This window comes from Protopterus annectens, chromosome 12.part0 (assembly GCF_019279795.1).
Source record: "Protopterus annectens isolate FY-2018-M chromosome 12.part0, PAN1.0, whole genome shotgun sequence".
NCBI classification, from domain to species: Eukaryota; Metazoa; Chordata; order Ceratodontiformes; family Protopteridae; genus Protopterus; species Protopterus annectens.
This window is the reverse complement of record NC_056746.1, coordinates 348,552,230-348,569,788: the sequence shown is the minus strand read 5'-3', so window position 1 is coordinate 348,569,788 and position 17,559 is coordinate 348,552,230. Positions and strand designations below refer to the sequence as shown.

General features: G+C 44.4%; 1 protein-coding gene across 4 annotated transcripts in view; it reads right to left on the bottom strand.

Moving 5' to 3' along the window:
• The window catches only part of LOC122816558 (katanin interacting protein), a 3,576,055-nt gene that overhangs the window by 1,008,418 nt on the left and 2,550,078 nt on the right, over nucleotides 1-17,559 (bottom strand). For all 4 annotated transcript variants that reach the window (XM_044089422.1, XM_044089419.1, XM_044089421.1 and 1 more), the window contains exon 17: nucleotides 15,852-16,060. In XM_044089422.1, the coding sequence (XP_043945357.1) occupies nucleotides 15,852-16,060 (209 nt within the window). The remainder of the gene's footprint in view (nucleotides 1-15,851; nucleotides 16,061-17,559) is intronic.

The following is a 17,559-nucleotide window of genomic DNA, read 5'->3' as shown; positions in this document are numbered from 1 at the left end:
TGTAGCATGCTACAGGCCACCCTCTCAAACTCAGGAACACCACACAGCCTTCCTGAAGACACTGGAGGGTATAAATGTATTTCCAAACACCATCATATTGGGTGACTTCAACTACCCGAATATAGACTGGGAACATTACTCAAGCCCTAACTTTCTAGCCCAACGGTTCCTGGAGTTCATAAATTCAAATGCCATGGAACAGCTAGTCACTGTTCCCACGAGAGGAGAAAATATACTAGATCTCATTGTCACAAACATGGGGACAAAATGCTCCACACCGGAAGTATATCCCTCATTGGTGAGATCTGATCATAAACTAATCTCACTGGAAATCCACATCCGCCCCACCCCAAACAAAAAGACCATAGTGAAGAACTTCTCTAAAGCAAACTTCACACTACTCAAGACTGGTGTGGTATCCTTCAACGCCCCTGAGCCAGTGGAAAACACAACCCAAGCTGCGGAAGCCCTTACAAATGCCTTCTATGAACACCTCCAGGACTGCATGGATCAGGCAATCCCAAATAAAACCAAGACTCTTTCCACAAAGGGCAAACGTCCAGTCTGGTGGACCCCAGCCATTAACAAACCTTACAATAAGAGGAGAAAGCTATTACATGATAGAACAAAATCCATAAAAGGGAAGTCACCCCTGATCATTATTAGTAAAAAAATACGAGCACTCATAAAATCAACTAAGGCCAATTTTGAGAGAAAAATTGCCATGGATTCAAAGGACAATCATAAGGCCTTTTTCAGCTATGTTAGGAACCTGGGTGGAAACTCCCAGATATTCTCAGAATTAGTCCAAAATGTTACAATAGTCACTGGACCCACAGACACTGCCAACATACTGTCGGCCTGGTGCAGTGCAAACTTCACCCCTCTCCCCTAAAGGAGAGATAACTATCCCAGCCGAGTGTAGCCTCCCGGACATCTCAAATGCACAGGTGAAAGCTGCTCTCTCTAAAGCTAAAAACACAGCATCAATGGGACCGGATGGTGTCCCCGGCTGTGTGCTACACGAGCTAAATGAGGAATTAAACCCGCACATAAGGCAGCTGTTTAATCTCAGCCTTACCACAGGATACGTGCCCAAGGAGTGGCGACGGCAACTGTGGTCCCACTCCACAAAGGTGGCACCTCACGGACCCTGGTAATTACTGCCCCATAAGCAACAAGTCTAGTCTGCAAAGCTATGGAGAGGATCATAATGGAGCTCATAAACAAAGATATAGGGGACTTGCAGACATTGGACCCGACCCAGTTTGGCTTTGTCAAGGGAAGATCATGCCTTTTGAACTTGGTCGACTTCTTGAAACAGTCACCAAGGCCATTGATGAGGGAAAGGCAGTCCATACAGCCTACCTTGACCTTGCAAAGGCTTTCGACACAATACCCCACTCAGGTATTGTAGAAAAACTTACCAGCTTAAATGTAAACCCATATGTCACAAGATGGGTTGCAAACTGGCTTAAGGACAGAACCCACAGGGTTAGAGTTGCTGGCGCTATGTCAGACTCCAAGTCGGTCACAAGTGGTGTCCCACAGGGCTCGGTCCTTGGCCCCCTATTGTTTGGCATCTACTTCTCAGAAGTACAGGCCAACATGGGAGGACTTTGGCTGACAAAGTTTGCAGATGACTGCAAACTGGGCGCCATAGTGGAAAGTGCATCGGACACGGATATCCTTCAGAAGGGACTCACGGAAACAGATAGCTGGTGCCAGAGCCATGGCCTGAAGTTAAACGCCAAAAAATGTATAGTCATACCCTTCGGGAAAAACAAGGTAACCCCAAGCTACCATATAGGTGGCAATCCACTAAGCACAGAAGAGGTTATCAGGGACCTGGGGACCCAGGTTGACAGTGGCCTTTCTTTTGACACTCACGTTGCTAAAGCGGTTAGAAAGACCTTCTACATTGCCCACCTGATCATGAAGGGATTCACATCCAAATCTAGTGAGGTCATTGTTCCCTGTACTCTTCACTTATCAGACCAATGATCGAGTACAATGCCCCATTCGGGATGTATCTCACCCGACATCTGCAGCAATTGGAGAGACCCCAAAAGTTCCTCACCAAAAGGATAAAGGGACTCCAAAATCTGTCATATGCTGCCAGATTGAAGAAACTCCAGCTCTATTCAGTCGCATACCGTCTGCTCAGAGGTGACATGTGCCTGACATACAAGGCCATGTCCAACCCGGAATTAATGGACATGCTCCACCTCAAAAAATCCAAATCCACCAAAACCACTAGAGCAAGCGACTTAAACCTTAGCACGGATATAAATAGGACGTGCTGGAGGGATAGATTTATCACTCAGAGACTTCCTATGCTGTGGAATAAAATCCTGGTCCATGTGAGGCAGAGCACCTCGCTGACTCTGTTCAAGAGAAATCTAGACCTGTGGATGGGAGATCGTAGGTTTACCCCGGGAATCATCTCTGTGTCACTTCTGGACAGAGGCACAACAAACTAATGGGCACAGTATTTTTTCATATAAGGGGTGGCGTAAGCCACAAAAATTTGGGCTAGGCTTATAAATGCCTTAGGGCAGATAGCCTAGTATAAACCTATGAACCTATGAACCTATAAAAGAATCACAGGCCTAAAGCAGATGCCCTATGCTAACTGTCTAAAAAAGAACTTCACCTATACTCTGTCGCATATTGTCTACTCAGAGGCAATCTCTGCTTAACATACAAGGCCATGTCAAACCCAGAGCTGTTGGACATACTACACTTAAAGAAATCCCAATCCCTCAGAGACGCACGCTCCAGGATCTAAACCTTGTCATTATAATGAACAAAACATGATGGAGGGATAGGTTCCTGACCCAGAGACTCCCCAGACTCTGGAATAGACTGCCCATACATGTCATGCAGAGTGCCTCTTTGGCCCTCTTCAAAAGGAACCTTGATGATTGGATGGGAGATAGGAAATTCACCCCGGGGATCACATCAGTCGCCCTGCTAGACAGGGGTCCAGGGAAGTAAATACTGTAGGACAAAATAGCCAGGGAATTGTTATGGCTAGGCTTGTTTAGGCCCTAGGGCCGATAGCCTAGTACCAACCTATGAACCTATGGATATGGAACTTTAAACTGAGGTTTAATTTGAGTTCTGATCTATTAAAGACAGTTTCATCAAGGCTGAGTCTGTAAAAATGAAATGTCAGTCTCAAGAGAAGTTGAATATCGTAGACCAGTACCACAGTCTAAGAGTGACATCTTCCTCTTTAATGAATCTGTCCTTTTCCTGAAGAGTTTTTTTTTTTTTTTTTGAATTTCCTTGGTTTTGCATATTCTTACTAAATATTTTTTCTTCAACATCTTCTTCAGTGATTACATTTTTTCCTCCATCAGAAAAGAAGCCAAGCCCTTCCATCTTAACTGTGTAGCCTGTTAAAATTAACTGCAATGTTCACAGTACTCTCTCTGCCTTATACTACTGACCTAAACACAGCAGGCACTGAGAAAAGAAATCCTTTGTGACTATATGCCAATCTCATTTACTTTTGTTAATCAACTAAGCTACCATTGATAAACAGTTGCCAAAAAAAGCAAAAAGTAAAACTGTAATGTGAATAGACATGGAAAACCAAACATACAATCTAAGCTGTTTACGGACATCCATAAAAGGAGGAAATATTACCCCTGCTGAGAATACTGAGGAAATAAAACAGCTAAGCTCATAGACTGATTCAAGTTGGACTCTATAACAACCTTGGTTTTAAGCAACACCCTACAATATGAAATTTCTAAAAGAGTAGATTACCTAACAATGGGAAGTAAAAAGAAGTTATATACTTACCATGATGTTCCATGTGTGTTGCTCATCTCCACCTAGGATCTGATCCATCGGATCCGTCTCAGCCTTTTACAAAAGCTCGAAGCCTTCAGTAAAGCTCATGGGCATTCTACCTTACCCATAATGGAGTTCCCTAACTCCCTCAGATCTTGTTTGCCCTTGATAAATAATATTAGAAGTAAAGCTGTTCATAGCTTAAATGGAAGGTGGTTTCTGAGGCTATGGAGTCCAATGATACACTAGTTTTACCAGGTCTCCCAGGAACATAGGCAGGGGGTATGGCAGAGATGGACAACACACATGGAACATTATGGTAAGTACATAACTTCTTTATGTGATGATGTCACTCTCACTTTTATTCTCACTTGTGAGACTGCGTCCCAAGCTACCTGATTCTGGTGTGGCTCATGGGGGAATGTTCCTCAGAACCACAGAACCAAAGGATGTTCTACTCCTGGAGGCCAAATCTACCTTGTAATGAGTGATAAAGGTATGAGGTTTTGCCCATGTGGCTGCAGCACAGATACTGTCCAGAGACAGAATAGCCTGGAAGGCTGCAGAGGTAGCTATTGCCATGGTAGAATGAGCTTTGACAGGTGCAGTGAGAGTTTTGTTTTTAGAATTATAAATAAAGGAAATGCACTGAGAGAGCCATTTGGATAAGGTAACCTTAGATACTGGCAGGGCTTTCCTAGTGTTAGTGTAAGAAAAGTACAGTTGTGTACACTTACCATAAATGTAGATGTTCGAGTGTATTCACTGTTGCAGTCATCAACTGTGGGTTATCCTTGCTGTGGTAGCCCTCGGCCGGCCCGAATACCAGAGTCAATGTTTTTCTGCGTCGGTTGCTGTCGCTTGCTGACTGACGTCAGGTCATCAGTGCTATAAAGGAAGGCAGCCGACGCCATTACGTCAGTTTTTCTTGCCCCAACCAGTCAGAGGCCCAAGTAAATATGGTAAAGTGGTCTTGGTGGCTAAAAGCCACTGTTAGAAGCTTATGTCTCCCTAAAGAAAGAAGATATAAGGGGGAAGGAAATCAGGACTGCAACAATGAATACACTCAAACATCTACATTTATGGTAAGTGTACACAACTGTACTATGTTCTTCATGTTTCACTGTTGCAGTCATCACCTGTGGGAGGATTCCCAAAGCTGAGGAGAGGGGTGGTAGGATTAGTAAGAGACCTAGGAATGGGTCAGCATGCCCTGCAGAACTGCAGAGGCAAACCATGCCCTAGCCTTAGAAAATAGAGGTAGGTGGTAATGCTTGGTAAAGGTATGGACAGAAGTCCAGGTGGCAGCTTCCAGGATGTCCTTGGTGGGAACTCCTCTAAGGAATGATGTGGAAGTGAACGCTGCCCTAGTGGAATGGGTTCAAATAAACTGGGGGGGGTTCTCATGTAGTCTGTAGCAGAAATGGATACAGTGTGACATCCATTTGGAAATGGTTTGTTTGGAAATGGTCTTCCCCTCTGCCCCTGAGGCAAAGCTGACAAGTAGTTGGTCTATTTTCCTGAAGGATTTAGTATGGTCCAGACAGTATCCGAGCTGTCTGTGCATGTCTAGTAACTGCAGAATTCTTTCCCCCTTGTTTTGAAGGTTAGGAAAGAAGGTGGGCAGATGTATGGCCTGGTTGAGAGTCACATTAGATACCACCTTGGGCATAAAGGAGGTATTAGTCCTCAGGGAGACCCTGTCTGCATGGAAGATGATGAAGGGCTCAATGGCCATCAGCGCCTAAAGTTCTGAAACCCTTCTGGGTGAGGTGATAGCTAGGAGAAAAGCAGTCTTCCAGGAGAGGTAGCTTAGTTCTGCTGAAGCAGCAGGTTCAAAGGGTGGTAAGGTTAGTTGTTCCAAAACATAATTCAGGTCCTAGGCTGGAGTGGGTGGCCTTCTGGGAGGTCTGATATTAGAAGCCTCTCTGAGGAATTGTTTAATCAAAGGCTGGGAGAACAGGGGCTGTTCTGTATCAAAATGAGCTGAAATGGCTGAGGTGTGGATTTTAATAGAGGAGAAGGAGAGGCCACTATTAAGTAGCTCTACTAGGTAGGCCAGGATAAGAGGGATGAAAGGTTGTGAGGTATTGCTCCCTCTGGACTGGCTCCAGGAGCAGAATATTTTCCATTTTCCTGCATAAGATTTTTTGGTGCTGGCCCTTCTGGCCTCTGTGATAATGTCTAGGACCAGTTTGCTTAACAGGGGACACTTATTTGCCTTCAGAGTATTAGCCATGCTGATAGCTTGAGAGTCTGCAAGTCTGGGTGCAGCATCCCCCCCCCCACCTGAGTCAAAAGGTCTGAGATCAGGGGAAGCTGCCTGGGAGGCTGTAAGGTCAGGCTGCGCAGTAAGGGGTACCAATGCTGTCTGGGCCAATCTGGAGCAATGAGGATGACCTTTGGTCTCTCCTCCCTTATTTTGATGAGTACCTTGGGAATAAGAAGAAGAGGAGGGAATGCATACACAAAGAGGGTGTTCCAGGGGAAGGTCAAGGCATCCACCTTCCATGCTAGGTGGTGATACTCCCTGGTATAGAATATTTTCAGCTGATGGTTGAGATGCGAAGCAAAGAGATCGACCTCCGGAATCCCCCACTCCTGAGTGATTTCTGAAATTTTTTTTCTGTGGAGCTGTCATTCATGAGGGTCAGGTAAGTTTCTGCTTAAGTGGTCTGCCAGGATGTTGTTGATCCCTGGTAGGTATTGGGCTATTAGGTGTAATCCCATCAAAGAGGCTGTCAGTCAGAGGTTCATGGCTAGCCTGCACAGAGGGTAAGATTGGGTCCCTCCCTGTTTGTTGATGTACCACATTACTGGGGTGTTGTCTGTTTTGATAAGGAGAACCCCTGGCATGAGATGGGGTTTGAAGGATGTCAGAGCCTTTTGTACTGCCATCATTTCCTTCTGGTTGATGTGTAAGGGAAGGTGCTGGGCATCCCAAAGACCTTGGGTGCACCTGCCTTTTAGCTGAGCGCCCCAAGCAATGTCTGAGGTGTTGGTGGTAATGGTCTGCCCTGTTGGGCGGTGGGTGAAGGAAAGAACCTTGTTCTGGGCAAAGGCCTCTGCCCACCAGAGAAACTCAGCTCTTATACAGGGGATCAGAGGGAGAGAGGTCTCTAGATGTTGAGAGTGTTGACACCAAAGGTTCTTTAGGTACTACTGAAGTTTTCTCATGTGAAGCCTGGCAAGAGGAATTAGAAGGATGCAAGATGCCATGTACCCCAAGGCGTGCAGGAACTTCCTTGCAGTGACTTGACTTTTGGAAGCCAGCTGGGGAAAGTAGAGAGGCAGGAAGATCTGCTTTTCTGGGGATAGGAAGACTATTTGGGATGCTGTGTCCAGCAGTGCTCCCAAGAAAAATGATCATCCTGGAGGGTGTTTGCTTTGATTTCTTCTCGTTGATGGTGTACCCTAAGGAGGTTAGGAGGGTTTTGACAAAGAGGAGGTCCCCGAAAAGATTTTCTTTGCAATCTGCCTGAATAAGGCAGTTGTCCAGATAAGGGTAAACCTGTATATGTTTCTGTCTGCACAAGGCTATGGTCTGGTCTAAGCATTTGGTGAATACCTTGGGAGCAGTAGATAACCCAAAGGATAGTGCAGAGAACAGAAAGACTTGTGAGCCTGCTCTGAAGTGAAGGAATTTCCTGCAGGACTCTGTTATGGGGATGTGGAGGTAGGCAGCTTTTAGATCTAGGGTAACTAAGCCAAAGGGTAGTGCACAGAACTGAAAGTGTTGTGAGCCTGCTCTGAAGCGAAGGAATTTCCTGCAGGAGTCTGTTATGGGGATGTGGAGGTAGGCAGCTTTTAGAGCTAGGGACTAACCCAGCATTTTTTGTCAGCATAGGCAGCAGCTGCTGCAAAGTTACCATTTTGAAATTAGGGACCACCAGGGAGGTGTTCAGAATGGATAGATCCAGGATGGGGTGCTAAGTGCCCTCTTTTCTGGGAACAAGGAATAGTCTGGAATAAAAGCCTTTGCCTGTCGCCCCTTGGGATATAAGAGTTTGGACTTGTTTCAATGCCTCTGCTCACTGATTTGGAGGTAAGTCTGGGTACCCTCTTGGAATTGGGAGTTCACTGATGGAGAATTTGTATCCCTGAAAAATGATCATTAAGACCCCACTGATCCTTTGTTACAGAAAGCCAATTTTCTTTGCAGAGGGAGAGCCTTCCTCCTAGTTTTTGGTGAGTGAAAAGAGAGCAGAGTGGGGACAGGGAGTCATTGAAAGTTTTTGCCATAGAGGGATGACTTAGAACTCCCTGAATTTAGAGCGGAAGTGGTCCATTGTTTGGTTCTCTGTGGTCCCTAGGAGAGGAGTCTGGGTGGTCTGTCCCTGCGGGGATTCCCTTGCCCCTCTCTGCTAAGTGCAGGAAAGGACCAGTCCTTTGAGGGAAAATGCCTGCTGAACCTAGGAGGTTGTACCTAAAATAAATATTTTACTGTTTGCATAGATTTTGCTTTGCTTCCAACTTTTTAAGCACCTCTTCTGCTTTTACTCCAAACATGCAGTCCTTATCTAAGGGCGCATTAAGTAATTTAGATTTGACATGATCAGGGAGAGGTTGTTCCTTCACTCATGCATGTCTCCTACTGACAGATCCTGACACTGCTGCCCTGCTTGAGGTTTCTAGGGCATCATATCCACAGTGTAATGAGTGTTTGGCCACTTGACAAGTAGAGTGCAGTAAATCTGCGAACTCTTTTGAACTGGCACAGTCGGGAAAGGTTGAAATCTTTTGTTTTAATAGTTCCAAAGTGTACTGTTCATATTTTAACATGTGGAACTGACAGCTGAGTGCTCTGATAGCTAAGGTTGCACAGGTGTATACTTTTTTACCCCATCTGTCCAGAGCTCTGGAATCCTTGTCAGAAGGAAATGGATTCTTTGCAGAACTAACCTTAGCTCCTTTTGGTCCCTGTGTAATGACCTCCGAGTCTGCAGCAGGATTTATGTACAGGTATTTGTGAGAATCCGGTACTCTGTAATACCTGTCAGGTTTTCTGGGAGCAGGTGGGAGGGCGTCAGGAGCTAAGCTGGATTCATGGAAGACATCATCCACCACTTCTAAGATTGGGGGGGGTGGCCAAGGGTCTGTGCTGGGGCAGGTCTATAAACTCTCTTAGTCTTTTCTTAGACTGAGGGAAATCCTGGGATTCCCAGTGGAAATGTTCCCTGAGGGTGTGAAGGGTTTCCCCAAAGGAAAGATGTAGTGAGGAGGCAGAAGGAAGGGATTCCTCTGCATCTGAATCCTCATAAGCAGTCAGAGGTTGTTGTTCCTCTTCAAAATCTGAATAATTACACTCCTCAGAATCCTTTTCTGTCAGTATTTCAGGAGAAAGGTCTCTTTTCCTTTTAGAAGTTGTGGCCTGAATACCCCTGATAAGGGAGATAAGATCTTTTGCCATTTTAAGCATTTGAGCTTAGGGTGGTGGAGCAGGAGTAAAATGGTGGCTAAAGGTAGATTTCCTAGGAGTGGCCTTCCTTCTAGGCCTAAGAGTATCCATGGGTCTGAGAGAAATGGTAGCTGTATGAGAAGACATTGTTTTTTGTCTAGATTCGGTAGTGCGAAAAACCTCCTCGGAAGCCAGTGCCTGTGTTGCGGCTCCGAACCCAAAAGAGGCAGAGGCAACCAAAGGCTCGGAAGATGAAGAAAATTTCTGCGGCATACCAAACTCCGAAAGTGTCTCAGTAGGGGCCTGTGAAGGTATCAGATTGGGCATCAGGGGCTGCGAAGGCACCTCACTGAATTCCGGAGAACTGACAACCTGCTTAGCAGTAGAGTCGTCGGAAGGCTTAGCCTTGTCCGGTCTGTCTCTATCTTTATCCTTACATTTTTTTGGAATGTCGATGTATTGTTAGCTGACGGACGCCATTTTGGAATGTGAAGATGGAAAACGAAAATACCTGGCTACAATAAAAGCTCTACGACGACTGGTTCTTGCGTTAAGGAGGGCACAGAACTGGCAACGGGGGACGTCGTGGTCTGGGCCTAAACAAGTGATGCAGTATGAACGGAAGTCTCAGTGTGGGATTTGCTTTCCACAGGCGAGACAATTGTTAACTTTTTCGGACATCGGTTAGTGCAATAAAAAGGATCCCCAATGGGGTATTTAGCTTTAGACATTTTCAGCTGTAATTCAAACTCTGGTAGTGACCGATCGGCACACTTGCGAACTCCTTCTGCTAAGGGCTCCACAGCAAGAAAGCCTGCTGTAATGGCTTCAGCTGCCTTCCTTTATAGCACTGATGACCTGACGTCAGTCAGCAAGTGACAGCAGCCGACGCAGAAAAACACTGACTCTGGTATTCCGGCCGGCCAACAGCTACCACAGCAGGGATTAACCCACAGGTGATGACTGCAACAGTGAAACATGAAGAAAATCAAACAGCTAGTCTGATTGTCTGAGTTCTGTGTAGGTAAAAACTTAACTGTCTATGAACGTCCAGTGGATGTAACCTGCATTTTCCTTTATTCTGAAAATTAGGAAGAACACCAGTAACTCAATAGACTAATTGAAGTTACTTTCAGATGCAACTTTGGGCAGAAAGGAGGGGTTGGTGCATAACGAAACTCTGTCTTTATGAAATATCAGATATGGTGGCTTGGCAGATAAAGCTTTCAATTCTGAAACTCTCTTTGCTGAGGTAATAGCTACTAAGAGGAGCATCTTCCAAGAAAGATACTTCAAGTTACAGGTAGCAGAAGGCTCAAATGGAGGATAGCTAATATTTGACAAAACAAAATTTAGATCGCAAGGTGGGGATGAGTCTTTGTACTGGGTTCTTAGCATTGTAGTTCCCTTCAAGAATGCTTTACAGTCTGTTTGAAATGATTCCATATCCATTTTCTTCTACGTGAAAGTTTGAAATCACTGCCAATTGAACTCTAACAGTAGCTGCAGCAGCACCTTCATTGAAGAGTTGAGCCAAAAATTCTACTTTAGAATGAATGGGTGCAGTAACAGGGTCAATTTGATTAGAGTTAGCCCATGAAACAAATCTCTTCCATTTTCCTTTGTAAAGTTTGTGTGTCAATGACCTATGAGAAGACACCAAAATGTGTCTGACAGGAGAGGAAAGGGAAAAAAAAATGGCTATCAGGGGAACTTTAGCAGCCAAGCTGTCAGTTTGAGATTGTTTAGATTGGGATGAACCATCCCTGATGGGTTAGTCAAAAGGTCTGGAACAGGGTCCAGAATCCATGGTTTGTCCTGAACATGAGGCCAAAGGAAGGGGAACCGAATCTGTTGAGGCCAATAGGGGGCAATTAGGATAATTATCGTCTTCAACAAACTTGCTTTCTGCAGAAATTTCGGAATTAGAGGAATTGATGGAAAGGCAATCGTGAACAAGTGCATCCCTTGAGGACTCCCCCAGAGGGGGGGAATCAGGGCAAAGTAGTTGCTGCATTTGATATTCATGGATGAAGCAAAAAGGTCACAGGAAGGCCGGCCCCATTTTTGGAAGATCCTTTCTGCAACATTTTGACTGAGGGACCACTCGTGAGGCCATTGTATGGCTCTGCTCAATTTGTCTGCTATTACTTTGGACCTCCCCGGAATAAGCGGTGCTATCAGAAAGTGGTTGGAAGATGCAGTCCATTGCCAGACCCTCAGGTTTTCCTGACAAAGGAAGATCTGGTTCCCCCTTGCTTGTTTATGTACCAGACCACAGACATGTTGTCTGATTGAATTGCTATTGTTCCCAGAGGGAGGGTATCTTGAAATGCTTGCAACACTAAAAGCACCACCTGCATCTCCAGGAAATTTATGTGCAAATGAGGCTCGTGCTGATGCCAGATACCTTGAACTGTCTTCCCCAGATAATGCCCCCCCCCCCACCCTATCTGGAAAGCATCTGTAGTCACCATGGCTTGGGGTTGGGGAGGAATAAAGGGATGGCCTTGAGCCACCAGGGGAAAGTGAATCCACCATTGAAGGTCTTTCTTGCATAGATTGGTTATCATGATCTTGTGTGTCATTGGAAGTTCTAGAATTGACCACTGCGTCGAAAGTAACCACTGAAGAATTCTTTTGAGGTGGCCACTTTGCCCAGTACTTACAGAACCAGTTTGGCAGAAGCTAGTTAACTTCTGATCAACATTCTTACATAATACTGAAGATCGTCCACTCTGTCTTGAGGAAGTTTTGCTATCATCCTTGTGTTTATTTCTGCTCCTATGGAGACCAAGTTCTAACATGGCTCTAGAGCAGAGTTTTCATAATTTATGGCAATTCCTATGGAGGAACAGAGTTGTAGGGTGTAGTCCTTGGCCTGTAGCAGATGACGACTGGTCGGGGCGGTTATGAGTCAGTCGTCCAGATATCCAGATATGGAAACACCCAGAATCCTTGGCATCTCAGATGATCCACATCTACTGATATGCATTTGGTGAATACTCTGGGGGCTGTAGTGAGACCAAAGGGCAGAGCTCGAAATTGCAATTGACTGGCTCCTAGCCAGAAGTGCAAGTGCCTTCTGGACTGTCTTTCCATCCTTATATGGTAGTACGCATCCTGAAAGGTCTGTAGAGCACACCCGACTATCTTTTTCCAAAAATGGAAGTATCAATTGCAGTGTCACCATCCGGAAATTGCTCTTTTTCACAGATTTGTTTAGAATGCTGAGATCCAAGATGGGTCTCCAGTTCCTTGTTTTCTTTGGAACTAAAAAGAACTTTGATTATGCTCTCAATCCTCTCTGGTGTGTGGGGACTTCTTGGATGACACTTTTTCTTAGCAACTTTTGAATTTCTAAGATTGTTTGTTCCTTCTGACTGAGTGGAACATTTGGAACTGATTTGTTTATGGGAGTGCAGAAGGAGAAGCGAATGACATAACCCCTAGATATTATGTTCTGCACCTATCTGTCATTTATTTTTCGCCAGGTATGAAGGTGCAGAGACAATCGTCCCCCTGACTGCCTCCAGAGGCAGACAACTGGGCACCCCTTTAGGAGCGTTGAAAGGGTCTACCAAAGAAAGACTCTCTGGAGCCCTGATTCTGCAGGCCTCCCCTGCTGCGAGGGTGACATCTTCCATTGTTGTTTTCCCCTCTGCCTCTAGGGGAACTTTCACCTTGTGTGTCTTGGAAAGATCTTTGTGATTTTTTGAACCACATCTTTCCACTACCTCTTTGACTTTTGGAAAGTTTCTAGTGGGTGTGGAAAAACCTACTCCAATGGCAGCTAAAGTCTTGTCTTCCTGTTCACACCTGGTCAGTGCTTCTTTTACTTTGGGCCCAAAAAGACAGTGCCATCAAAGGTGGCGTTAATGAAGGAAGACTTGAAGGGCTCCGTGAAATCAAAAAGGCACATCCACTCCTGCCTCGTAAGAGAGATGCCTGGAACTGCTGCCCTACTCGTTCCATTTGCTACATATGAAATTAGTCTCATGGAAGAGTTTAGAACTGAATTGAGGGTGGTGAGGTGAGCAGTTACTTTGTCTGTCGCTGCATCAGCTACAGCTCCTTGGAGAGAGTCTGACAGTTCTTTCAACAGGTCTCTCAGTAACCTAGTAAAATGAGTCAAGTAGTTCAGCAGCCGTAAGGTAAAGGCTGCTGATGAAAAAAAAACATGCTTCCCATACTTATCCATGGTCCTAGAATCCTTATTCTGGGGTATGGATAGAGGAACTGGTCTCAGAAAGTTCCTTTTTAGTGGCCACCGCCACGAGCATGGCATCAACTGCTACACCTTTAGTAGGGAAAGGCTTATCTGTAGGGGCAGTGATATATTTATTTGGCCTCCTAGGAATGAACTCTATGGAGTCTGGGGTCTCTTAAGTCTTCTGAGAGATTAAATCAATAAGCTCATTGGAAGGAGGGGTCGCCCAAGAAGTGGAAGGGTGAGACCCAAAAGCCTTCAGGTATACCGACTCCTCAGCTGAAGGGGTTGTGGACTGCCAGTCACCTCTATGTTTTACCATTTCCAGGATGTCTCTAAAGGAGACATCTTCAGGAAGTGACCATGGGGACCCTTCTGCATCGTCAAGGTCAGTATCAGATGTGACTGACACCTCTGGGGAGTCAAGATGTTTCCTCTTGCAAGTCCTCTTCCAAGGGACTTCCTCAGTGAAGTAATCTGGGGAAGTTCAGAAGGGGGGGGTCCCTTGCTGGAAGTCCTGAGGCCTGGGGTTTCTGCGGTCCTGTAGAAGGAGTACATAAGAAGGTAAAGTCACCAGCCCAGAACTGGAAAGAAGATTCTGGATCGACTGTGTCTGAAACTGGGATGCAGTCATTACCCTCCTCATAACCTCAAAGGCAATCCATCCCTGATCCAAAGAACACCATGGATCAGACAAAAAGGTTGTTGGAGCCAAGGGAATCTCCGGCGCAAAAAACAGAAGCTCCAAGGCAGAAATAGGATTCAAAGGCACCCGTGCCATAGCCCCCAGAGGCAGGGGCAGAGACGGTGAGTTCCGAGCCCGCTCCTTGGGTCCAACCACGGTGTGCTGGCTCCTAGAGGTCTCCCGCTCCGATGGAGCAAAAGCACTCAGGGCAGACATCGGATTCAAGGAACTCATGGATCTAGGATCTGAGACAGACACCAGTTGGACATCTGAATCTTCTGGCTCTGAAACCAAGTGACGGATCAGAGGAGGAGTAGGCGCTGAAAAGGAGGACTCTCAGATCAGATTCCTTTGGGCTAAGATCCAGTAATAATTTGGCCAAGGCCAGTGTCTTCAGAAGCCTCTGCACTATCCTATCCACATCATCATCAGACAAATTCCAGGTAGACCGGGTAGATAAGGAAGGAGACCTGGACTTCATCAAAAAAGGAGATGGGAGCTGAGCAGGTATCGGCTCCAATGAAGGAGAATGGCTCTGATATCTAAATTTGGAGGGAGCTGAATACTCAAATTTGCTCCGAAGACCTCTTGGATCTGATAGCGGCTGGCTGCTCCAAAGAATCTGTAGGAACAGCCAGCTTAGGCTCTGAAGAAAACTTTGGAGTTTTTGTGACTTGTCAGATTTAGAAGATTTAGATGAAAGTGCGGACTCTGGAGAAATAGCCTCAGAAAAGGGACTTTTAAGCAATCCTTTTAAGATGAGCTTATTTTTACACTCCGTAAGAGCTCTTTGATTAACTCCATGACAAATGGAGCATGACTCTTGTAGATGTAAATGCCCCAAGCAATACACACAAAGTGTGTGTGTATCACTTAGGGGCATCTTCTTTCCACACTGTTCACACTTCTTAGACCCCAAAAATTTCCTTCTTGTTCTTGAAGCATAATTCAAAAGGTTTAACTAGCTACAGAAAATAAACAGAGCATGCAAGTTAAGGGGAAAAATAACGCACACACATAAAGGAATATCCTCTAATTAAACAGATGTGAAAGAAATTAAAAAAAAATTATTTTTTTTTAAACTAAGAAAAAGAATGTCCTCTAATTTAAATGGATGTTGAAATGGATAGATGGAGAGAACAACACTAGAGCAACAAATGTCCTCTAACATAAACGGACATGGGGAGGGGAAAGTATGAAAAGGGAACAACACTTGCACTCAGAAGATCGTCTTCTAATTAAAACAGACGTAAAAGAGGTAAGGATATTGTTAAATTAAATTCTAGAGAAAAATTTAAGTGAGAAAATAGTAAAAGTATATAATAAATTGTCACTTTGCCCAGAGCTTCCTGAGAGGACCACGTCTTTCGTTGAGTGGAAAACGAGATCTGAGGGAGTTAGGGAACTGTATTATGGGTAAGGTAGAATGTCCACAAGCTTTGCTGAAAGCCTGAGCTTTTGTAAAAGGCAGAGATGGATCAGATATCAGATCCGACCCACAAGTGAGAATACAGATGAGATTGAGAACATCACATTCAGAGTTTAACAGTTTGAAATTTTGTCAAATTGTATCCTAGTAATTTTTCTTCTATAACGTACCAAAAAAATTGTTACCTCCTCCAAAATAAAGATTAAAGCACTACTGAACGAGAACTGTAACAGCTGAGCTTATTTATTATACTGGAGGCACAGCAGACAATGCTGATAGGAAAATTACCTCAAGTCAGGTGAGATTAAGGACTTGATCTTACTTGTTTTCCTTCTGCTCGGAAGCCTGCTTGAGTGAAAGGTCTCTCATCTCCCTCTCCATCTGCAGTTCTTGGCCTTTTCAATTCATCTCCAGAATCCAAAATCTGAAGAGCTGCAAATTCACTATCAAAAGTTGTATCATTTCGGGACATTGCTTCTAAAATGTCATCATCTGTGGTAAACAAGATTGTGTCTCCAAACTGCTCCAGTGCTAAAAAAGATTTAATTATTTCAGACATAAAAAGATTAATTCTCTAAATGATTATTTAGCATATATTAATGAAACAGATGGTCACAGATAAGAAGGCAAAATACTTAAAAACAATATTTCTTACAAAAGGATTAATAGTTTGATATCACTGATAATCATAGCCACATCCATTATAATCAGTATAATCAGCTGTTTTGATTTTTAAAAATAACTTTGATTTTGTTAGGTATTTACATCTGCAACATTACATATGAGGGGAAATATGTTTACAGAGAATTAATACTCATCTAAAATGTAGCCAACACAGGACAATGAAATCCAGTGGACCTTCAACCACCCACAATGCACTGTTATACTCCGTCCACACACCTCAGATTACTACATTTGTAAAATGAAAATTTTCACAGGCAATTTTGAGAAAGCACTTGTTACTGCATGGACCTTTCCTAACACTGCACTATGGCCATTCACTTAAATCAGTTCAGAACCAATCAATTATTGCCACTCTCACTCCTTACATGAAACACAGAACAGATTAAACTATTATGCTTATAAGATCTTAAATCCAGTGTTCAGGTCTGTTGGCCATTAAGGAACACTGAGTCCTTTAAACATGGGGGTCATATGCATGACACCCCCCACCCAGTTGTCCTGAATTACATAAACTACGGTAATTTGTTTTACATATGTGGAAAAGTCCGTGATGTGCAAGTTCCTTTATTCAACTTTATGTTTGGCACTAAAACTGTCTTGTCCGACCGCAATTGATGCACTTTTCTTATGGATAACTACCCCTCTATTATACTGTGGGTTTGCATATAGCTCATGAGTACATGATGATGCAGCACATGGGGAACTGTGATTCGTGGCTGTTGGCAAATGGTTTGGCAAACAGCTGAAGGCAAACAGCTGAAAAAAACAGAATACAGGCCTTCTGTTAAGCCATTGCTGAAAACAAGTTATACACCTCCCCCTTTCCCAACAGCCTGAAAACACTCAAGAGTTCCTGATTGCTACACTACAAAACAAAAGAAATCACCTTAACTATCAACCCTTGTGTTTGCAGCTATCACTTTTCTCAAGCTCCCTTCTCATACCCAGACTGAAATCAATGCACCATGTTCAGCTTTATAGCTAAAATAGCCCAAAATCTTTGTACAGTCAGTTGGTAGTTCTTGTCCCCTGGCAGACCTCTGTGCCAACCTCTCCATGTCAGTCCCCAATGCCTGCAGCTGCTCCACACTCTATATACTTTGATGTAATAATAAAGAACATATCTACATGCACTGCTAATGACAAAATTGACTTTCAACCATCCGCACCCCTGCTTACAGAAATTAAATTCCTTTTCCTGCCTTTCAGGTACTGATCCATGTTGTGTAGTAGCTGCCTCTCCCTCCAGTCAGCAATCAATGTTTTTTACTATTCTCCACCTATCTTGCCTGTCTGACATCAGAGACCAAAACCTTATGATTACCCATACTGTTAATCATCTCTCC